The sequence below is a fragment of the Adiantum capillus-veneris genome, chromosome 11, assembly GCF_014529385.1.
Source record: "Adiantum capillus-veneris isolate H3 chromosome 11, ASM1452938v2, whole genome shotgun sequence".
Classification (NCBI taxonomy): Eukaryota; Viridiplantae; Streptophyta; class Polypodiopsida; order Polypodiales; family Pteridaceae; genus Adiantum; species Adiantum capillus-veneris.
Genome location: NC_140941.1, coordinates 147382970 through 147407356, shown reverse-complemented (window position 1 = coordinate 147407356; position 24387 = coordinate 147382970). Strand labels below are relative to the sequence as shown.

The window sequence follows — 24387 nt, the reverse complement described above, 5'->3', positions numbered from 1 at the left end:
AAGCAGTGCAAAACTCTGCCGAGGTAAGGGGGACAAATAGTTAAAAAAACAAAAAAAGCTCAGTGTGACAAAGACCAACACATTGATGAAGCTTCTTTCAAAGATGGTGGAAACCAAACAAGTGATGAAAATTCCAAAGATGTGCAATGGTAACATGGTGCTTGAGTTTCCACCTACCTTAGGGAAGGTTCATCCAATGGATGCTATGGAACATAAGTATGATTCACACCACTAGACCAAAACCTTGAACATCGCATTTCCTAGAGCGTGTCACAAAAGCCATTGTGTAGGTTCCCTAAAGTGTCTCAATGAAAGTTTTCAAAAATTGGCTAATTTTGGGAAGTCAAACAAGACACATTTTTATGGTAGCATGCTCAAATTACCTTGTATGGGCAAGTTTTGTGATGGACATGGAGGCAGGCTTACTTGTCACTATTAGCCCATAAAAGAAGATTTTTTCCATAGAAGTAGGTTTCCTGGGCAAGGAGTGCAACGGAAGCGGTGATTTGTGTTCAAAATGTCTATGATTAGCCCTGCGTTTGGATTGGATTTGGTCAATCTTCAACACACTTTGGTGAAATTTGGGTGACCATGGTTTGCCATGTGTACGATCCAAGGTTTGATATTTTAGCACAATTTTTCAAGTTTGACATATCTTATGAAACGACTATTACTATGTATACTAATATGAATGTTTTAGGTTATAGCATGCAAGACCACTATTGCAACTTGTGAGATAAAGAGGAGGACATGGAAGCATAAATCCTTTTTTGGAAGTGCATAAATGAAGTTATGGAGGGACATACATGTGAGAAAGTGGATTTCCATGGATTCATGGTGGACAATGAAGCTCAAGCCAAGTGGAATACAATTTACATTGTGTTCAATGGTGGAAAAGACAATGTTCTACAACATCGAGAGAGATCTTGCCTGTTTCATTGGAAGCAAAAGCATGGTAGTGCACACAAAAAAGTACATCATTTCTTCATCTCAACAAATTCACAAATACATGTGCAAAAGGTGGCATTTAGTCCCCTTTAGAGAGGCAGCAGTAGCAGAGTCTCATCTCCTTCATAAGAACATCTCTATAATAGACTCTTGGTTGAGTTGGTGGAAGGTGCACATTTCACATTGGCGGAGCATCATGACAGCAGTAGAGAGAAGTAGTGATGGGGAAAACAGTCAAAAAATCAACTTGGCCGAGAGTAAGCATGGGGGCTAGCTTATAGGTGAGGGATTTTTTAACAAAAATCTTATTGTATGATGCATGTACTTCAGATATGGAAAATACAATATTATAAAGCATGAAGGAAGTTTCTTACTCTCAAGGTAAACATATTGGAAAGGGTCCTTCATTAGAGAGACTCAAGGAGAGTGGCATGTAGTAAAGGGACTCCTGCACCATCTTTTAAAGGGGTATAGAAAACATCCAAATGGGCTACTCATGAAATGGTTTTGGTTCTGTCACAACCATGTTATTCATTGTTATGTGGTGGAGCATAACATAGCTCCAAAGCCAGCTCCTCCACCAACAATTTGGCCGGTTGATCTAGGAACAAATTTTAAAGATGAAGAAGTTGAGATATTGCTTGAGGTGAGGATTTCAAGTGGAGATAGTTGAAAAAGAACAAATGGTGCAAGTACATTGCGAACTCCTCCTAGGGGTGGAGATAATTCCTCTTTAGCTGCAACAAAAGAAGGTAGTAGTGGTCCAATACTAAGAAATGGCATGAGAGTCAAATTTGGCACTTCTATTTCAGAGGAGGTAGCAAAGAAAATTGGTTTGACTGCTTGTTTAAAGGCTAAGAAGATTGAAGACAAACCCTTCGCAGACAATGTACATGAAGTTTTCAAGGTGGAGTCTCATGTAGGAGATGGACATATGGGGCTGTAAGAGGTGCACATCAAGAATGAACCCTACTACACATCCCCAATTTCACCAATAGAGAGACCAATAAAACCTCTTATTTGGCCTGCAAGCACTTGTACTTCATTTTCTTGAGAGTGTTTGGATTGAGCCAAAATGAAAATATGTTCTCACAATATGGCAAGTTGACCACCCTCAACTACACCCTGAAGCAATGTCCTAGAAAGTTGTTTCTCTAAGAAGCGGCCAAGTCCTCGTTCTTGTAAGGATGTAAACCGAACATACTAGTAGAAGTTTCCAAATTTACAAGATTTTCAAACTGTACTCTTGTTCAATTTATTGAGTTTTCTATCCTTTAGCACAATTTGCAATATGCTAATCTCAATTTTCAACCGACCTAAGGCTAATTGAGGCAAACCTTTCGCGAGCACTGACCCCCACAACCTCTACTAATGGGACTTTGGGGATTTCCAATTCCATCTCTCTCTCTCTCTCTCTCTCTCTCTCTCTCTCTCTCTCTCTCTCTCTCTCTCTCTCTCTCTCTCTCTCTCTCTCTCTCTCTCTCTCTCTCTCTCTCGTGACCTTGAGAGTTCTTAAATCTTCACTCAAGGTCACGAGAGTCAAAGAGTTGTACCTCATGAAATTCTTTAAGACTTTGGGTGGAGGGAAACGAGCACTTTACCTTACGTATGGCAAGTGTGACATTTTGTAAAGGTAAAGCTCCACACACACACACACACACAACTCAAGCTTGGAAATGATCAAGATTTTTTGTTGTCTAGGTTCTCTCTCTCTCTCTAAAATGTTGATGCTCTCCTCCTCTCACTACTTTCTCTTGCATTTCACTACAGTGACACCATGGAAAGTAGATCTCTACTCCATTGGCACCATGTGAAGTAGTTCTCTACACCATGTAAAGTAGATCTCTACTCCATTGTAATCCTTTGGTATCTATGGACAAACATACTCCTGCTAGAAATTACTTGCATAATGCATAGTTTAGAGAGAGAGAGAGAGAGAGAGAGAGTAATGAAGAAGATGTGGCAGCAACTATGGATAGAGACCTGAAAAGTGATAGGGAGTTAGTTGAGTTGATGCTGCACATAAAGAAATAGGTTCCATAACTCAAAAGAGAGATGCAAGCTTGGGAAGAGAGAAAAAGTGGGGTAGGGAACCTTGTTCAAGGAAGGAGATGTTGGAGCTATGGAGAAAGAGGCTTTGAATCTAGCAGGAGATATTGGAGATATGGAGAGAGTGGTTGTTGTTGATCTAGAAGGAGATGTTGGAGCTATGAAGAAAGAGGTTACAGATCTAGAAGGAGAGGTTATAGCTATGGAGAAAGAGGTTGCAGATCTAGAAGGAGAGGTTATAGCTATGGAGAAAGAGGTTGCAGATCTAGAAGGAAAGTTTGTAGCTATGGAGAAAGAGGTTGCAGATCTAGAAGGAGAAGTTGTAGCTATGGAGAAAGCGGTAGAAGGAGATGTTACAAAGCTAAAATGATATGGTGTAGGCTACTTTGCAAAAAGGTGTCCTAGCATGAGAATATAAGAGGATAGAGAGAGATGTCATGGCGTTTTAGAGAGAGAGAGTGGGAAAAGATTATAGATCTGCACTTTTCAGCACAGTTGAGAGGGGGGGGGGGGGGGGGGGGGAGAGAGAGAGAGAGAGAGAGAGAGAGAGAGAGAGAGAGAGAGAGAGAGAGAGAGAGAGCTTGGGAAACTTTTGGAGGAGGAGAACGAAGAAGAGAGAGAATACAAAGAGGGAAACTTTTCATATTTGAAAATTAAAAAAGTAGTTTTTTTTTTTGGGGGGGGGGGAGTAACTCCAACCAGACCTAGTAAAATCTGCATATACTCTTTAAGAAAAAAGCAAAACTTATTTTATATAGGCATGTTTAGGCTATATATCACACCATTCTAGCCTTTGGTCAAAGCTTGATTAAGTTTTATGTATTTCCTTAAATTGCCAAATAAATAGACCCTCCTATACACCATTCTCTTCCTAAGGCATACACAAATCCCTTGAAGCCAAATTTTTAAGTGATTTTTTTGCAAATGAAACTTTTTTAAAGCATATTTATATTATTTTCTTGCAAAATCCAAGAATTTTTTTTCTTTACACTCTCCTCTGAACCATAAAAAATTGTCTTAAATTTGTAATCGGTTCAAGGCTACAAACTTTTCTTGAACATTGATGTGCACCCACTTCTCTTAAAAGTGAGAGGTTCATCTTATTGATTAGACCTTGATAGGTTCCATGCTAAAATACTTACAGTTTCATGTGTCAATAGTTAAGCCTTGTGAGGGAGGAAAGAGCGAGAAAATTGGTGATCATTTACAATCTTATTCCAGCAAATGTGTGGAAGACCGAGGCCAATATGCCACTGCAAACTTCAAAAAATGAGTGAGCAAATTGGTGTTCATCGGCAATCTTGTTTCAACAAGTGCGTGGTGCATACCTACATGCCCATTGCAAATTTTGAGAAAGGACTCTACTACTTCAAGAGAGTCTTACAATGGCAAAATTGACCAAAAATAGGTTCTCTCTCTCTCTCTCTCTCTCTCTCTCTCTCTCTCTCATTGCTTTGCTGTTTTCATCCTTTGCTTCTATGTTTAGTGAATCCCTACTAGTAGCTCGATACCCTCCTCATTCCTTCATTCTCTCACAATATGGCGAGTTGACCACCCTCAACTACACGTTGAAGTAGTGTCCAACAAAGTTGTTTCTCTAAGAAGCGACCAGGTCCTCCTTGTAAAGATGTAAACCAAAAATACTAGTAGAAGTTTCCAAATTTATAGGATTTTTGAACTTTATTCTTGTTTATTTAATTGGATTTTCTTTCCTCTAGCACACGATTTGCAATACGCTAATCTTAATTTTCAACCGGCCCAAGGCTAGTAGAGGCAAACCTTTCCCGAGCACTGCACCAACCTCTACTAATGGGACTTTGGGGATTTCCAATTCCATCTCTCTCTCTCTCTCTCTCTCTCTCTCTCTCTCTCTCTCTCTCTCTCTCTCTCTCTCTCTCTCTCTCTCTCTCTCTCTCGTACGTGACCTTGAGAGTTCCGAAATCTTCACCTTGTTCTAAAATTTCAACTAGATGATTGGAGCGAGCTCTCAAATTTTGAGGAAGTCAAAGAGTTATACCTCATGCAATCCTTTGAGACTTTGGGTGGAGGGAAACGCACACTTTATGTTACGTATGCCAAGTGTGACATTGTGTAAAGGTGAAGCTCCACACACACGTGCACACAGACAATCTCAAGCTTGGAAATGATCAAGCATTGTTGTCACCTACTCTCTCTCTCTCTCTCTCTCTCTCTATATATATATATATATATATATATATATATATATATATATATATATATATATATATATATATATATATATATATAATGTTGTTGCTCTCCTCCTCTCACTACTTTCTCTTGCATTCCTTGCATTCCACTACAGTGCGACCTTGGAAAGTAGATCTCTACTCCATTGTCACCATGTAAAGTAGTTATCTATACCATGTAAAGTAGATCTCTACTCCATTTTAATCCTTTGGTAGCTATGAACAAGCACATTCCTGCTAGAAATTACTTGCATAATGCATAGTTCTCTTAGAGAGAGAGAGAGAGAGAGAGAGAGAGAGAGAGAGAGAGAGAGAGAGAGAGACAGAGAGAGTTAGAGTGAGGAAGGAGAGTAGAAACTATGGATAGAGACCTCAAAAGTGATAGGGAGCTAGAGTTAAGAAGTTGATGCTGCACAAAAGAAAGAGGTTCCATAACTCAAAAAGAGAGATGCAACCTTAGGAAGAGAGCAAAAGTGGGGTAGGGAACCTTGTTCAAGGAAGGAGATGTTGGAGCGATGGAGAAAGAGGTTGCAAATCTAGCATGAGATATTGGAGCTATGGAGAAAGAGGTTGCTGTTGATCCAGAAGGAGATGTTGGAACTATGGAGAAGAGGTTGCAAATCTATAAGGTGAGGTTATAGCTATGAAGAAAGAGGTTGCAGATCTTGAAGAAGAGGTTGTAGCTATGGAGAAAGAGGTTGCAGATCTAAAAGGAGATGTTGTAGCTATGGAGAAAGAGGTAGAAGGAGATGTTACAGAGCTAAAATGATATGTTGTAGGCTACTTTGCAAAAAGGTGTCCTAGAATGAGAATAGAAGAGGATAGAGAGAGATGTCACGACTTTTTAGAGAGAGAGAGAGAGAGAGAGAGAGGATAAAGGTTGCGGATTTTCACTTTTCAGCACAGCTGAGGGGACAGAAAGAGAGAGAGCTTGGAAAACTTTTGGAGGGGGAGAAAGAAGAAGAGAGAGAATACAAAGAGAGAAACTTCTAATATTTGAAAATTGAAAAAATGCTTTTGGGGGGAGTAACTCCAACCCAATCTAGTAAAATCTGCATACATTCTCTTTTAGAAAAAAGAAAAAGTTTTTTTATATAGGCATGTTATCCCACCGTTCTAGCCTTTGGTCAAAGCTTGATTAAGTTTTACGTATTTCCTTAAAGTGCCAAATAAAGAGGCCTTCCTATACACCATTCTCTTCCTAATGCATACACAAATCCCTTGAAGCCAATCCTTAAGTGAATTTCTTGTAAATGAAACTATATTTTAGAATATTTATATTATTTTCTTGCAAAATCCAAGCAAAAATTTTCTTTACACTCTCCTAAGAACCAATCGTCTTAAATTTTTAATCGGTTCAAGGCTAAGCCAAGACAAAATTTTCTTGAACACTGATGTACACCCACTTCTCCTAAAAGTGAGAGGGTTTCATCCCATTGTTTAGACCTTGATAGGTTACATGCAAAAGTACTTACAATTTCATGTGTCAATAGTTAAACCTTGTGAGGGAGGAAAGAGCGAGCAAATTGGTGATCATTTACAATCTTATTCCAACAAATGTGCGGAAGACCAAGGCCAATATGCCACTGCAAACTTCAAAAAATGAGTGAGCAAATTGGTAGTCGTCTCGGGGGTTGCATTATGTAATCATGTTAATGTATAACGTAAGTTCTAAAGGAGGGGTTTAAAATGAAAATTTTTAAGGCAATTTAACAGAGATACATTAGAATAAGGAGATTTTATATTCAATTTTGGAAAAAAATTCTAAAATAAGGGGTCATTTTATTCATTCAAACATGTTAAAAGAGGGGGTTTTTTAATACCCCACGAACGCACATTATATAGGGGGTATTGAATGGTGAACCCCCTGAGTAATCATCGGTAATCTTATTCCAATAAATGCATGGTGCATACGACTCTACTACTTCAAGAGAGTCTTAGAATGGCAAAATTGAAAAAAAAAGGTTCTCTCTCTCTCTCTCTCTCTCTCTCTCTCATTCCTTTGCTCTTTTCATCCCTTGCTGTTATGTTCAGTGAATCCCTACTAGTAGCTTGATACGCTCGTCATTCCTTCATTCTCTAACAATATGGCGAGTTTACCACCCTCAACTACACGGTGTCCAAGAAATTTGTTTCTCTAAGAAGCGACCATATCTTGTTTCTAAAGATGTAAACCAAAAATACTGGTAGAAATTTCCAAATTTATAGGATTTTTGAGCTATATTCTTGTTTATTTAATTGGATTTTATTTCCTTTAGCATGGATGATACGCTATTCTCAATTTTTTAAGGCCCAAGGCTAGCTGAGGCAAACCTTTCCTGAGCACTGCCCCCCACAACCTCTACTAATGGACTTTGGGGATTTCCAATTCCATCTCTCTCTCTCTCTCTCTCTCTCTCTCTCTCTCTCTCTCTCTCTCTCTCTCTCGTATGTGACCTTAAGAGTTCCTAAATCTTCACCTTGTTCTAAAATTTCAACTAGATGATTGGAGCGAGCGTTCAAAATCTAAGGAAGTCAAAGACTTGTACCTCATGCAATCCTTTGAGACTTTGGGTGGAGGGAAACGAGTAGTTTACGTTACGTATGCCAAGTGTGACATCTTGTAGAGGTAAAGCTCTCCACACACACACATACAATCTCAAGCTTTGTTGTCATTAGGCTCTCTCTCTCTCACTCTCTCTCTCTCTCTATAAAATGCTGATGCTATCCTCCTCACTACTTTCTCTTGCATTCCACTACAATGATACCATGGAAAGTAGATCTCTACACCATTGTAATCCTTTGGTAGCTATGAACAAGCACACTCCTGCTAGAAATTACTTGCATAGTGCATAGTTCTCTCTCTCTCTCTCTCTCTAACACACACACACACATATATTAGAGAGAGAGAGTGTGTTAACCCTCACGGCTCACGGACACCCTATCACCTATGACGGACGTTCTAACCTATGGTGGACATTGTATTATTTATTTGGTAGAGTCAGGTATCGGGCTTGTCGGTCCAATAGGAAAAGGGTAAGAGTGATCGCCGATGAGAGGCACACTCTAACTGGAACATTCAAGGGATTAGTTGGCTAAGCATGGGCGCCCAAGTGTGAATGGGGCGAGCTCATATAAAAGTCAACTAAACCTAAAATTCACTCATTCTCTCATTTGTGCAATAGAAGAGTGCTCTTGCTCCATCTCCATCTCCATCTCCATCTTCTTCTTCTTCACCTCCTTGTGTGTGTGTGTATGTGTGTGTGTGTGTGTGTGAGAGAGAGAGAGAGAGAGTGCGATCGAGCATTACAAAGGTACGACGGCGGTGAAGCGGTTGAGCGCGGCGTAGCGGCGTCTCCTTCTTCTTCGTGGCGAGGAATCCTCCACGAAGCAAGCGTAGAGCGGTGAGTGACACACCATCGCCTTCTTTGAGCTTACTAGTTTAGGCTTGTTGTGTGCTTGGAGCCATTTGTGGCTCACACACGGTGTATCGGCAAGTTCCTTGCATTGACACGTGCGACATACGCGCACATTTTTGGCGCCGCTGCCGGGGAATGCCATACATGAAGCTCGAGTAGCACTCTGTGCTTCTCCGTGGTGCAATTTCAATTATAGGAAAGGTAGGGAAGGAGTGTGTGTGTGTGTTGAGAAGAGGGATTTGGTGTTATACTGTGTGTTTTTTTTTTTAATGGAGTTTTCAAAGGTTCTGTGTTATTTCTCTGTGTATTAAGGTAGTTAGTTTTCTTTGTTAATAGAGATTTCAAAGGTTCTGTGTTTATTCTCTCTGTATTAAGGTAGTTAGTTTTCTGTGTACAGCAAGTAGGAAGTAAATTAGTGAGAGTTAATAGAGTGTGTTAGTGTGTAAGAGTAGGTGTATTAGTTAGAAGTAGGTAGAGAGAGTGTGTGTGTGTGCTCTCGCGCAGGCCGCGGCAGCCTTATCCTTAAAATTTAAAAAAAAATTTAAAAAAAATTAATTTTTTAAAAAAAAAAAGGTAGGACCGAGATCGGGAATATCTCCTAGATCCAAGCCCAGACCTAAGCCCAAGCTCACGCTCAGGCCTCGGCCTCAATCGCCTTTTAAAAAAACGAATTTTAGCTTCACATGTAGCTAAAAATTGATTTTTTGAGGACCAACAGAACGTCAGATGCCCGAAAATTGTGCTGTAAAGCACACAACGACCCTTTAAGTGATACGATTGTTTCGAGCTATCACACACTTCAATCAAAAAAATCAAACATTAAAAAAACATCAAAAACAAGAAAAAATCAAGTAGAAAATGGGGTGCAAAACACCCACAAAACAAAGCAAGTAACCTTTGAGGGTACTTGTTGACACTTGTAGGGCACCCAAAGCACATGTATCTACGCTCTGGTCGTGTGCTAGAGTCCGAACAACTAGCTAGTGCTTCGATTTACGGGGGTACTCACTATCCTTCCACGCTAGGGTCTACGCCCTCGGCAGGGACCCAAGGTAGTGCAACCCAAGACCCAAATATAGCGGCTAGCGACTCTTCCTCTGACTACGATATTATGGAAGATCATCTTACACAAAGCTCTGGGGGAACAAATGAAACCGTGCCTAGATGGGCCCAACAACCTGGAACTAGTTTTTTTAGCCGTTTGATGGAAACTTTTAGTAGAGATACGCGCTCTGAATCTACGGCTAGTGAAGTAAACGAAGGGGGCGGGGAAGTAGAATCACCATTCACATCTCCTGTAGACCCCACACTCCCTCAGAGTGTCCACGTGGACATTCTACCTACCTCATTTAATGAGGGCCCTACCGAGCTACCACCTTCCAAAGTCGCCTCTAAGGTAGCGGTGACTAAAAGTCAAAACACGGGAAGCAACATTGCATCCACCTCACGGCAACCCTCTAGTACACCAAGTTTGGATGGGGTATTTCTCAATGAAAATTGGGAATATGACCTACACATGAAGACTTTGAACGACCTATACATGGGCTACACATACCATGTGGGTTGGTTAGAAGTTGTACAATCCACATCTAGTGCCACTAGTCTGGAGGAACAACAACACATGATCTGCAATGTCATCCATAGGATTATCCAGTCCGAGAGGCAAAATCGAGGAATAAACATACCTTCGAAGGGTCCTATGCAATTTTTAGCCACGGGCAAAGGGAAACAACCCACTCTATCACAAATGGAGACTCCCCCAATGAGTCCCATCGATCCCCCATATGTTGTTTTGCCAGGGGTCTCAATGCAATCTGAGTCCACAAGTGATAGCTTTACTTTTCCAAGTCTAGCTCATCTTTCCGTTGATGACACCATGGCTACCATGCCTACCCCAATGATGGGCATGCCAAGAAACACGCCATGGACCTTGTTTGTTAGTAAAGCACCGCTACATGGTAGCTCAATGCCTACAATAGTACCTACAAGTGCGAACCAATCGTATGCACCTATGGGTCCACGTACTCATGTAGTCCCTACCCCTCCCATTGTTTCAACTACCTATGCTCCACAACCACAATACACAAGTTCTTATTTCCATGGGACTATACCGGCTAGCATTAGCATGCCGCATCCGACGTCTGTTATGCCTAGGGCCACTCATATGAACTATGGACCACCACATGGCACAACATCGTACCCAACGTGGAACCCAAGGGCTTCCTATGCGCCAAGCCCAATGCCAATACCTACTCCACATGTAGTCTTTGGAGCACCTTCACCCACGGTGCCTACTCACTTAGGTGACTTGGAAACATTTGCTCAAGCTATAGGTCGATCTATTGCTGAGAATATGCGTAATGCTTCTGATAGAGAGCCTAGAAGTAAGGCAATACAAATAGCCAAGCTCACACAAAAATTTAGTGGAGACGGGGATGTGAGAAAGCATATCGAAGTGTTTGAACAAATATGCGATTCTCTAGGAGAACACAATGACCTACATAAGAGCAATGCTTTAAGCCTAACCTTAAGTGGAAAGGTTGGGGATTGATATAGAACCCTAAGGGTGGAAGAAAAAACGATTTACCCTACTCTTAGGAGACTGTTCTTAAAAGAATACATACGAGAGGGATTACTTTGGGGTGTAGCCTCTCAGCTCTAGAAAGCCCAACGAGAGGAAGGAGAGTCGGTGAGAGACTTTATAAGTCGCTTGAAGCATTTGAATTCTCGTTGTAATCCAAATGATCCCTTCAACAATAACCAATTGCTGGATAGATTCATTAGGGGATTACGACATGAGGATATCTACAATGGCCTAGTCATTAGAGGTATCACCACATGGGAAGCAGTCACCACCAATGCGATCCAATTGGAGGATAATTTAATGATTCAAGGAGAAAGAGTGTCTGTTGAGTCTAAATCTATTAGCTCACAAGCATCGGGGCATCAGCCAATGACCCTAAAGCCTATTGCTAAGGAGCCAAAGATATCTGAGATGACTTTAGCAGATCTCACCAAGGCTATTCAAGAGAGTCTTAGAGACAATCGTGCTCCGCAAAACAATCATATGTATCCAAGAAGGGAGCAGCAATGGTGCTCAGTATGCTATGGACCGCATAGTACTAGTGAATGCCCTACTTTTAGAGTAAAATTCAATGGGAACTGCAATGCCTGTGGGAGGTATGGTCATCAAGCTAAGGATTGCATAGTATTTAAGCGTGCGATGGCCAATAGACCAACCTTAGCATGGACAGACACACCTCGAGTGCCTGCATTGATGCCGGCCCCACCTCCTGAACAAAACACCACAACACATGGTCCCTAGGGCCCAAAATGTTGTTCAAACAACACCCTTACCACCTCCAGTGCTAGGACTGCAACCACCACATCCGAGAATCACTTCTGTGAATCAAGTGGGTTGTGAGTCATCTATTTCTTGTTTGGAAGGCTATGAGGAAGATATAGATCCTAATATCGCCTATGGGATGGATGTGCTTGAAGAAAGTCCACAATACTACATGGAGGACTATTGGGGACAAGTCAAACCTGTATATCAAGTAGCTGCTCTTGCAACAAGAGGCCAAAATATCAATTACACCGCTAAGAGACCACCTCTTCAATGCTATGAGTGTGGAGGTCCACATCGTGTAGCCGAGTGTCCTATTAGGCTACAAAAGAACGCCACACTGATGCAAACCAATCAAGCGAGCACGTCTACAATGCCGATACTCGTGTAATCGATGTGGCATAGATCATTTGATTGCCCAATGTCCAAATAATCCAAATGCACCGAAGATCACGCCATTAAACTTGATTGAAGTTACCGAGGAGCCATCACCAAGTACACCCGTGGTACCAGTAAATGTACTCACACGATCGATGCTCCAAAAACAAAATTATATTCTTGAGGAAAGAGACACGGCATCAATTGCCCAATCTCAGAAAAAGAAGAAAACACGAAGAAAGAGATCGCAAAAAGCAGCGAAGTCAGACCCCAGTTCAAAGACCAACATAGGGACTGGTGATGACCCTGTATATATGAATGACGTTGAAGAAGATTCTGATTCACGTGAAACCATGGAGACCAAAACGACCACTAACGTAGAAACCAACAAGGAAGATCTTCATGATCCACAATGGTCAGGATCCAAAATGAAGATAGGAACTTTCCCAAACCCTACAGAGGAGATTGAGCGAGTCAAGCAATTAAGGATTTTGGTAGAAGATACCCAAAGGGATCTAGAACCAGCACCTAGGAAGATCCAGATTACAGACACCGTGTTCCCTACGCAACAACAACCTCACCAAGTCCATAGACCCTTGGACATACCTAGTGTCATCGAAGAAGAAAGTGACTTAAAGTCATGGGAAAGTGGGCGTACTCACTTCTTGATGGAAAGAATGTTTACAGAGGGACTACCTGATCCTATCGAAGAAATGGAGATCCCATCTTCCCCACGTCAAGGGATTCAAGGACAAAAGGTACCGTTAAACATTGCCAAATTGATGGATTTCATGTCTTCAGAAGTTAGAACCACCATCATGTCCAAAATATATAAAGACCCCGAGCTAGTCTCAGCTCTTCGAGCCTTCCTCAATGGAGAACTAAAGTTTGGGCTACCACAATTTGCACAGATGGATGGAGCTGGGGAGATGCCAATAGAGGAGGAACACTTAGATCCACAACCCAACCTAGATGAGAACCTTGTTATAGAAATACCTGTTAACAAGTTGGGGCAATACTTTGAGGGTGATGAATCCAATGCGACCATACCAATCACTACTAAGGGATTAACTGTGAAGGGAATCCTTGATGGTGGCGCTGGGATTAGCATTGTGACTAAAAATTGCTGGGAAACTATGGAAAGACCTCACCTTGCGACCACAACCATAGTAGTGAAGATGGCCAATGGGTCTATTGTTAAACCTATTGGGATGCTAGAAGATCTCAAGATCAAGGTATTTGGACATAAAATAAGGATTACTATTGTTATGGATTTCTCCAAACACACTATGGCATCGGAGATGATCTTAGGACGTCCTTTCATGAGGGAAGCAAAAATGGTGCATGACTGGTCTAAAAACCATGTCTACTTGCAGTTCCAAGATTCTGTCATTCGAGTGGATCTTGTGACGGGTCGAGCACATCCTCTAGGAAACAAGTTTATAATTGATCATAGATCTGACACCACAGTTCACTTGGCCCCATTGCAGTATTGTTACACGTGTAAAGTGGACACTGATGTTGGGGAAGATTCTCCTTATATGGATGTATTACCTGGGATGACTGAGTCGGACAATGTGGATTGGGTCCACCTAGCAGCAACCATAGACACTTGGGGGAACAGGGGGACGACTTGGGTAACACCTGAGGGGGATGAAATGACTGTACCCTTAAATATGCTACAAGCAATGCATATAGCTTCTGACAAGACTCATCCTAATATAACGAAGAAAACATATAAGTGGGTCCCTAAAGCTTCTTTAGCGACCATGGCTAGTACTAAAAAATAGAAGCCTTGTAAGAAACATACCACTCGCCCCAAGAAATGTAAGAGAACATGGCATTGGATCCCTAAACGATTATTGGAAGCCCAAGGCTACTATCGAGGAAATGATCAAATTTGGGTGCCAAAACGTAGATTGTGTTCTTACCTGTCACCTGACCCATGTGAGCCCAATCTTGTAGCTCCAAAACAAATTAACGACCGTGGAAAGAAAAAAATCACAGAATGCTACACACCCGCTCTAGAGCTAGTTTGGGTACCAAAGAAAGAACAATTTGTTCCACCTAGATCAGGAAGGGGAGAGGCCCATGAAGCTTCTAGCTCCTCATGTAATGCATCCATAGAGGTAAAAGCTTCTCCACAGCCTCCACCTACAATAGTGGACCTCCATAAAGCTACAAAGGAATCCACACCTCCCATTGTTCAAGAATCACCTAATGAACCACTTCAAGTTCGATCCTGGGAGAGTACCTTACCACCCTTGCAACTCGATGAGGCACCTAAGGTAATAGAAAACTACTGGAAAAAATCCTCACCTATTACCGACTGGAACAACTGGTTTCAAAGGGTGAGGAGCACATTTCAAACGATATGATCTACCCAAGGAAGGGGGGAATGTTTGCTGACAGTCATCATTCACTCATTCTCCTGTCAACCTTGTTTCCCTGACCTCTCAATCACCAATCTTAGGGAATGTATATATATAAAGCCTTATACTCACAAAAAAAATAAAAAAATAAAGAGCAAGAGCAATAAGCAAATGAGTATGCACAATAAAAGTCAAAACATTTGACCCAGACCTACACATTCACATTCGGTACACTGAAACAGAAACCTATGTCATAAAACACCTTTGATCGTCATCACTCGAGTGATGGAGGCTAGGTAGGATTAATACGATAGGAGTGTTTCTGTTTTAGAGTTGAGTGATTACCAAAGTTCTTTTTTCCCACTGATGTGCCTCCTAGAGGTATTCTTGTGTTTCATAGTGTGTACAGGAACATGTTGTTGTGGTTAGGATTTGGACCTTCATGGAATCTTTATCTCGACTCACTCTTCAAATCAAGCGCGACCATTGACACAAACAGGTGTTTCTTGTCCATTAGCATTGCCCCTTATCTTTTTGCATCCATGTTTGTCTGCTTTGATTGTGATTGGTAGCATAATATTCAGTGTATTTTCTTAGTACCAAACATTAAATTCAATGAATTTTTTGTCATAATCACTTGTCTAGATTTAAAAATCAAGCAGTTCGACTAAGCTAGTTTGACCAAGTTAGGTGTTAGAGATCTTCTCTTAATACCATGGGGAATGCCTTCCTAATAATCAATGGTTTCTTAGGTTCTTAATCCGATTTAAGCAACATTGTGTGAAATGTACTAGGGCTTTCTAGTGGGCTTGACCCTATTGACCTTTAGCTTAAGTATTATAAAGGGAGTTTACTAGTGTGATGAGCCTGGGGAGGTGTATCAGTGTTATATGACCCCCCCAAAGTTACAAAATTAAAATGCTGAAAACGAACAAACAAAAACAAATCAAAGTGCCACAATGTAAAATCTTAAGCTGGAAGAGAAATCTCAGTTTGATTGGGTACTTCACTCACATGTATCGCCTATGGTACTAGAGCCCTAGAGGTTCCCAATGTGGGCGCTTTTCCTTGAAAAGCAAAAACCCAAGGCATACAAAATAAGCACACACATCAAAATTGAATCACCGTGAAAAGACTTTGGGGGGTCAAAGAAAAGGTAATCAGTCAGGCGATGATTTCATGAGAAATTCCTTTTATCGTAGCTTAACTACAAGGTCTTCTAGGTATAGCCTCTAGTCAGCCCTCGAACATGAAATACTTGGCTCTCGCGATTAAACAACTTAATTGACCAAAGAAAATTAAGAAGCTTACCCATGGTATTAATAGTCGATCTCTAGTGCCTTTCGATCGTTAAATTAGTGACCCCAGACTTGTTTAATTTTTTACCTTTACATCTGTTTATGCATTTGATTACATTGCAATTTAATGTTTATTGCTAACAAATTGTTTAAAATTCTGTTACCGATCAATTTGTTTGCCTAAAACTGCATATGCTTTTTAATTGCTTATGAGAATGCAATTACTGTGCCAATGTTGTTTGATTTTGCAGTGACTGAAGAAGGCTACGGACATTCATCTGAAATGCTCTTCCACCTCGACGAACGAGCTTCAACTCAGTAGGTTCTGAGGACGGAATCTACATCAGAAAGGGGGGCATGTTAACCCTCACGGCTCACGGACACCCTATCACCTACGACGGACGTTGTAACCTACGGCAGACATTGTATTATTTATTTGGTAGAGTCAGGTACCGGGCTTGTCGGTCCAATAGGAAAAGGGTAAGAGTGATCGTCGATGAGAGGCGCACTCTAATTGGAACATTCAAGGGATTAGTTGGCTAAGCATGGGCGCCCAAGTGTGAATGGGGCAAGCTCATATAAAAGTCAACTAAACCTAAAATTCACTCATTCTCTCATTTGTGCAATAGAAGAGTGCTCTTGCTCCATCTCCATCTCCATCTTCTTCTTCTTCACCTCCTTTTGTGTGTGTGTGTGTGTGTGTGTGTGTGTGTGTGTGTGTGTGTGTGTGTGTGAGAGAGAGAGAGAGAGAGAGAGAGAGAGAGAGTGCGATCGAGCATTACGAAGGTACGACGGCGGTGAAGCGGTTGAGCGCGGCGTAGCGGCGTCTCCTTCTTCTTCGCGGCGAGGAATCCTCCACGAAGCAAGCGTAGAGCGGTGAGTGACACACCATCGCCTTCTTTGAGCTTACTAGTTTAGGCTTGTTGTGTGCTTGGAGCCATTTGTGGCTCGCACACGCACTACAAGAGGCTCTTCACATTAGCGACGCTCACACAGCGACGCTCAAAAAAAAAAATTCCCGGCGTCGCTATGAGCGTCGCTATAAGCGTCGCTATGAGCGTCGCAAATTTCTTTGTAAATTTGCGATGCTCATAGCGACGCTCATAGCGACGCTTATAGCGACGCTCATAGCGACGCCAGCTAGGGTAAAAAAAATAACCGAGCGCGCCCAAAAACTCAGATCTCAGATCTGAGTTTTTCGGCGCCCTCAAGCAAAGAGCAGGTAACGCTCTCCCTCACTCTCTCTCTCTCTCTCTCTCTCTCTCTCTTTTTCTTTTACACACACACACACACACACACACACGAGGAGAGGAAGGAGAGCCAGGTATGCTCCTTCCCTCTCCTCATTCTCATGTTCCCTTCCCCTCTTTCTCTCTCCCTCGCTCTCTCTCTCACACACACACATACACACACACACATAGTGTTTTTGAGAGAGAGAGAGAGAGAGAGAGAGCGAGAGAGAGTGCAAAAACGCACACACATACATAAACAAAGAATGCACACACATTGAGAGAGAAAAAGAGAGAGAGAGCATGCATAAACAAAAAACGCACGCATTGAGAGAGGAAAAGAGAGAGAGAACATGCATAAACAAAAAACGCACACATTGAGAGAGGAAAAGAGAAAGAAAACATGCATAAGATCCAAAAAAACGCACACACATTGAGAGAGAAAGAAAGAGAAACTAAGGGAGCGTCGTAGGAAACTAATTAAAATTAAAAGACCTAAAGATCTAGCCGACGAGGAGTTGAACTGAAGACCTATTATTCAAGAGAGAAATGGCATAATCAATCTATCATACTTGGCATGGGTGATAGAAAGGTTATACCATTTATCTCTTTTTATTGGCACACACATCCACACACGCGCACACACACAGGAAGAAGAGAGTTATAACGTCGTAGGAAACTATCTTAAAAGACGTTAAAGATTAGGTTATATGTAGACTTACATTAAATTAGATTTAGGTTTATTTTTAACTAGATTTACGTTTATTTAAGCTAGATTTAGATTTACGTTATATTAGATTAGATGCGGGTCTCCATAGACTGCGATGCCTGCATGAAGCGGGTGAAGAAAGCCCTCAATGGAATATAGGGTATTGCTGCCTTCACTCATGGTGGGCTCCGTCGATCCAAAAGTACTGGTGAAATGTCTTCAGAAGATAGGGAAGAAGGTGGATCTTCAGGGCGGCAAGAGTCACTACATCCCCGACACAATGACCATCTAGACAACCTCTAGTCATTAGACTTACGTTAAATTAGATTTAGCTTTATTTTTAGTTAGATTTACGTTTATTTAGATTTACGCTTATTTACGTTAGATCGAGTCCACGCAAGAATTACTTACGGTTTAGGGTTTAGAGTTAGACGAACAGTGAAAAGATCTACTGTGAAAAGATCTACTGTGAAAAGATGTTAAGATGAAGTGAAGTGCTACAGCTAGAGAAGAGGCAAAGGGATTTTGTCCACTACATGCAGTATCATGTAGACGTGGGTGTCTAGATTTCTTGTACCCACAAATATAGGTATTGACCAATAAAGACGAGATTATAACCCGGTGGTTCTGATCTCCGTGCACCTCTAGACCGAGGTGTGCGGGGATTGGACATGACTAGAGAATGTGAGGTAAAGAGAGAGAGAGAGAGAGAGAGAGAGAGAGAGAGAGAGAGAGAGATAAGACGAAGAATGCCAATAGAATATTAAATTTGTTGTCTAGGTTATAAGTTTTTTATCCTCATTATGAGTAGCGACGAGGATGTGGGACCGTCCAACCGAAACACCTATCTCTCAACGAGGGTCTTATGTCCTTGTAATCAATGCAAGCATGCTGTGCGACGGACAAGACGTGTTTCTTTGCAGCACGTTCGCGAATTTGGCGAGTTCGATCCATCTATTATAGATCGAGTTGTTGCCAATTATAACTCGTCGGACTCTGACGCTGGCCAACAAGCAGCAATCTTGCAACCCAATAGACGTATTCGCAGGCGCTTTGGTCAAGCAGCATATGTGAGGCCACAAGATGTAGCCTCTGACAGCTCGGGGGATGATCATGCAGAGCACATTCCCAACGAGACAATGTTTGAGCCCGAGATTGATGAAATGATCGAGACGATCATGGATTTAAAAAACAGAGTCATCAGCATACTTCATGATGAGTTTCCCGTTCCAACACGGGATCAGCGCTTCAATGAAGACCTGATGAAGATTCGAATGCGCGAATACTGCAAACACAAGCGTTCCGAAGTGCAAAAAGCAATCAAGAATGGGTGGAATAGGCCAGATTGGCTGGCCAAAGAAGATTGGAAGAATGCGAAGAAAGCAGCGCGCGAGAATCCCGACAAGTGGAAGCAACAAAAGGATGCAGCCAGAGCGCGAGTAGAGGCAGGGAGCTCGCACCACTTGGGGAGCGGTGGATGGGCATCATTTGAGGCTGATTTTGTAAGTCTTTTCACATTGCTCTTTATGCATGTTCGATAGTTTAGGGTTTATGAGTTTTTTAGTTCTAACATAATGAAATCTTTGTATGTTTTGACAGTGGTCGATGACAGGACGTGATCCCACACCGTACGAGCGCGAGTACGCAGGCAGGAAGGGCTTAAACGCCCTGATGGACATTCTCAGTTCTCGCGGCGGCATGGTTAGTATTAGGGTTTACTCTTTTTTATTTTTTGTATTGTTTTATAAATGTCGTTATATGTTTATATTTACTGAAAACTGTCTTATTGTCTTTTTTTGCAGAATCCGACAGATACGCCGCTTGGACGCGATGAGACGTCTGATTAGACGACGTCAGTTTAGCCGTAGCTAGATAGTATTAGTTTAGGGTTTCTCATAGCTTATGTATCATGAGACGGATTTTATACGTCTTTTTGAACCATGTATATTATTACATTTGTCACCGCAATTCCTTTTGCCAATCAATTCTTTATGCCTATGATGTTGTACAATTGTCATTATTACATTTGCCAATCAATTCAGTTTGTCTATGATGTGTACAATTGTCAATTTTGCAAACAATGCGTCTTGTGGGTGACTATTTTGGGTCTATTATTTACCTTTGCACTTTTTTTAAAAAGTGAATCAAGTACAATATGGTTGATGGGTGGCAGGGCATTCAATGCCCTGCCACCAAAAAAATATTCTCTCAGGCGTCGCTATAAGCGTCGCTATTTATGGCTCTGTAGCGTCGCTATATGCGTCGCTATACTCTTCTGTGAGAGCGTCGCTATCTGCGTCGCTATAGGCGTCGCTAAAGGCGTCGCTATATAGCGACGCCTATAGCGACGCAGATAGCGACGCTCTCACAGAAGAGTATAGCGACGCATATAGCGACGCTACAGAGCCATAAATAGCGACGTAGATAGCGACGCTTTTAGCGACGGTTATAGCGACGCCGGGGGTTATAAAAACCCAGTGTATTTCCGTCGCTAAGAGCGTCACAAGAGCACACAACCTCTTGTAGTGACGGTGTATCGGCAAGTTCCTTGCATTGACACGTGCGACATACGCGCACAAAAAGAGAGAGAGAGAGAGAGAGAGAGAGAGAGAGAGAGAGAGAGAGAGAGAGAGAGAGAGAGTTGGAGTAAGGAAGGAGATGTTGTAGCAACTATGGATAGAGACCTTGAAAGTGTTAGGGAGCTAGAGTTGGGAAGTTGATGCTACACATAAAGAAAGAGGTTCCATAACTCAAAAGAGAGATGCAATATTGGGAAGAGATAAAAAGTGGGGTAGGGAATTGTTCAAGGAAGGAGATGTTGGAGCTATGGAGAAAGAGGTTGCAAATTTAGCAGGAGATATTGGAGCTATGGAGAAAGAGGTTGCAAATCTAGAAGGAGAGGTTATAGCTATGAAGAAAGAGGTTGTAGATCTAGAAGAGGTTGTAGCTATGGAGAAAGAGGTAGAAGGAGATGTTACAGAGCTAAAATGATATGTTGTAGGCTACTTTGCAAAAAGGTGTCCTAGCATGAGAATAGAAGAAGATAGAGAGAGATGTCACGGCATTTTAGAGAGAGAGTGGGGATAAAGATTGTAGATCTGCACTTTTTAGCACAACTGAGGGGAGAGAAAGAGAGCTTGGGAAACTTTTGGAGGGGGAGAAAGAAGAAGAGAGAGAATACAAAGAGAGAATCAGAGAGGTAAACTTTTAATATTTGAAAATTGAAAAAGTACATTTGGGGGGTGGGAGGAGAGCAACTCTAACCAGACCTAGTAAAATCTGCATATATAGTCTTTAAGGAAAAAGAAAAAGTTTTTTTATATAGACATGTTTAAGTGGTCTATCGCACCATTCTAACCTTTGATCAAAGCTTGATTAAGTTTTAAGTATTTCTTTAAACTGCCAAATAAAGATACCCTCCTATACCCCATTTTCTTCCTAATGCATACACAAATCCCTTGAAGCCAATTCTTTAAGTGAACTTTTTGCAAATGAAACTATATTTTTTAGCATATTTATATTATTTTCTTATAAAATTCAAGCGAAATTTTTCCTTTTCACTCTCCTTTCAATTAATAGTCTTGAATTTCTAATCGGTTCAAGACTAAGCCGAGACAAACTTTTCTTGAATATTGATGTACACCCACTTCTCTTAAAATTGAGAGGGTTTCATCCCATTGTTTAGAGCTTGATAGGTTCCATGCTAAAATACTTAGAGCTTCATGTGTCAATAGTTAAACCTTGTGTGGGAGGAAAGAGAGCAAATTGGTGATTATTTACAATCTTATTCCAACGAATGTGTGGAAGAAGAAGGCTAATATGCGACTACAAACTTCAAAAAATGAGTCAGCAAATTGGTGATCATCAGCAATCTTATTTTAACAAACTAGTGGTGCATACCTGCATGCCCATAGCAAACGTTGAAAAAGGACTCTACTACTTGGAGAGAGTCTTACAATGGCAAACTTGACAAAAAAATAGGTTGACTCTCTCTCTCTTTCTTTCTTTCTTTCTCTCACAACATGGCGAGTTGACCACCCTCAACTACACCCTAAAACAGTGTCGAAGAAAGTTGTTTTTTAAAAAGCGGCGAGGTACTAAAATACTAGTAGATGTTTCCAAATTTACGATATTTTTGAGCTATTTTCTTATATATTTTATCGGCTTTTCTTTCCTTTAGCACAACTTGCAATTGGCTAATCTCAAATTTGCCCCCCCCCCCCCCCCCCCCCCCAAAAAAAAACAGCACTGCCCCCCAAAGCCTTTGCTAGGCTAATGAGACTTTTCCAATTCCATCTCTCCATATCTCTCTCTCTCTCTCTCTCTCTCTCTCTCTCTCTTTCTTGAGAGTTCCTAAATCTTCACCTTGTTCCTAAAATAGCGTGCGCTCAAAATAATAAGTCAAAGAGCTAGAGCTGTACCTCACGCAAACCTTTGAGACTTTGTGGAGAAAAACGAGCACTTTACGTTGCGTACGCCAAGTGTGACAGCGTGTAAAGGTTAAAGCTCCACACACGCGCGCACACAGACAATCTCAAGCTTTGTTCTCTCTCTCTCTCTCTCTCTCTCTCTCTCTCTCTCCATGTATATATATAAAATAAAATGCTGCTGCACTCCCCCTCTCACTACTTTCTCTTCCATTCATTCAGGGCAGAACAGATCGGTCCTCGGTTGTTTATTTATTGGCAGGCAGGGGGATGGTGGTGGATGCCATCGCTACATTCCTGCAGGACTATATCTATTTCATATTCCTCCTTTCTCTAGGATTGTTGGGCTTCTCCGCAGGCTTGTGTGCTCCAAGAACGAGGCGTCCACGATCAGAAGACGAGGTAGATTATCAGAATCAGCGTGCGGCAGACGGCAGCCGTAGGCCGACTAGAGCAGGTAGCGAAGGGGGAAGGGGCAATTACGTGGACAGTCGAAGAGTTAGCAAAGGTGCGTCTGGTGAAGCAGCTGGGGAATTAGAGGCTCGTAGTTGCGCCGGTATGAGTGCAAATGAGGTCTCTCATGAGATCAGACGAGAGAAGCGGGAATCGAAGCTGCCCGGCCGCACCACAAAGGGTGCGCAGGTGTTGAAGCAGCGGTCGTCGGAGTCGAGCCCGCGGCCTTTCTGGCCGCGCTCGCTGTCTCTAGGCCGGCAGCAAGAGCGTCGCCGTGAAGAGACGATCAACAAAGCTAGCAATGGAGGAGCTGCAGGCGATGATGAAGAAGAGAAGAAGGGTGTCGTGCAGAGGAAGGCGAGCCTGACGGGCGAGGAGGTGAAGGAGATGGCGGATGCCTTCATTGCGCGCGTGCGCGAACGCCTGCGTCTTCAACGACAGGAGAGTTACGAAGCCCGCCTCGACCGTTCCTCCTAGCCTAATCCCACTCCCACTTTCATTTGGAGTGCACTATGGCCTTATCCTTTCCCTCCCTCCCTCCCTCCTTCCTCTTGATTCTTGAGGGAAGGTTATTCTTGATTCTGAATCTAGTTGTTACTTTTATCACCATCCAATAAAAATGTAATTATAATCAAAACGTGGAAACGGAGTCTTTTCTAGTGTTTTTCATTAGATGAATAACATCATGAGCTTCTGCTCGAGAGGCACGGCATACCTAGCTAGGTATGAGTGCCTCCCTCATAGAAGCTCATGATGTTGAGGTAAGTCACAATGTGGGAATTATTGTGAGAAGACTTCTTGTGTATAAGAAAGCTGAAAAATGCTTACAACCATAACCAGTGCTACAAGAAACCTAACTCTACTTTGAAAGTAATGACAGATCCTTAAAATGCCTCTGAAATGACTTAAAGTGCGTTAAGGACCTAAGGTGCTTCAAACTGCTCTCTAGTACGAAGGTGCTTTATAATGGTAAAGATAGTGTTGAAGGCTACTTGTAATTGTGCTTCAAAGTGCTTTGGCATGCTTTTGGATGCCTCAAAGTGCTTTGAAGGGTCTTGAAGTGGCTGTTTATATTCTGAAACTTCTTCACTAAGTATTCATAGTGATGTGCAAGCTTTGAAAGCATGTTTTCACTTTAAAAGTAGAATCTATGGGCTTTATAAATTATGGATCTTAATTCATGCGATGGCATAACCCGCTTTTAGAGAAGGTTCTAGGAACCTCATCTTGACATAAAGATCTCCCTTAGAATCTTGATAATCTCAAACCATATTTTTTGCGCAAGCTTAAGGATCATAAGACTTGTTGTTGTGAATATTATGTGGAGCTTTTCTACTTTAAAGAATCTCCAATCAGTCGCATCAGGGAAGATTCGAGAGCATGGATGCTCAATTTTAAAGAAATTCTCTATGCGCTGCATCTAGTGCCACATTTTGAGTTTAACAGACCTCTTAGAGGCTATACTGTATCTAAAGTTATGTTGGCGTGTATATGATAGTGATGTGTGTGAACATACTTAGGACCATCGGGACACCTTTTTCCCTCACTAAAGGTTTTTCTTCTCCCATGC

At 41.8% G+C, this 24387-nt stretch overlaps 2 protein-coding genes across 2 annotated transcripts; both read left to right on the top strand.

Annotated features, from left to right (window-relative positions):
- The first annotated feature begins 3157 nt into the window (after positions 1 to 3157).
- Positions 3158 to 3367, top strand: LOC147448187 (uncharacterized). Its single transcript, XM_086524512.1, has one exon. The coding sequence runs from the start codon at positions 3158 to 3160 to the stop codon at positions 3365 to 3367; it is 210 nt and encodes a 69-aa protein (XP_086380638.1).
- A 19175-nt stretch (positions 3368 to 22542) lies between these two features.
- LOC147448186 (uncharacterized) lies at positions 22543 to 23479 on the top strand. The gene has a single exon (XM_086524511.1). The coding sequence runs from the start codon at positions 22635 to 22637 to the stop codon at positions 23292 to 23294; it is 660 nt and encodes a 219-aa protein (XP_086380637.1). The 5' UTR covers positions 22543 to 22634; the 3' UTR covers positions 23295 to 23479.
- The last annotated feature ends 908 nt before the right edge of the window (positions 23480 to 24387 follow it).

Bases quoted from the DNA above. Each gene is read 5' to 3' on its own strand.
- LOC147448187 (XM_086524512.1), top strand. From the start codon at position 3,158: ATGAAGAAAGAGGTTACAGATCTAGAAGGAGAGGTTATAGCTATGGAG.
- LOC147448186 (XM_086524511.1), top strand. From the start codon at position 22,635: ATGGTGGTGGATGCCATCGCTACATTCCTGCAGGACTATATCTATTTC.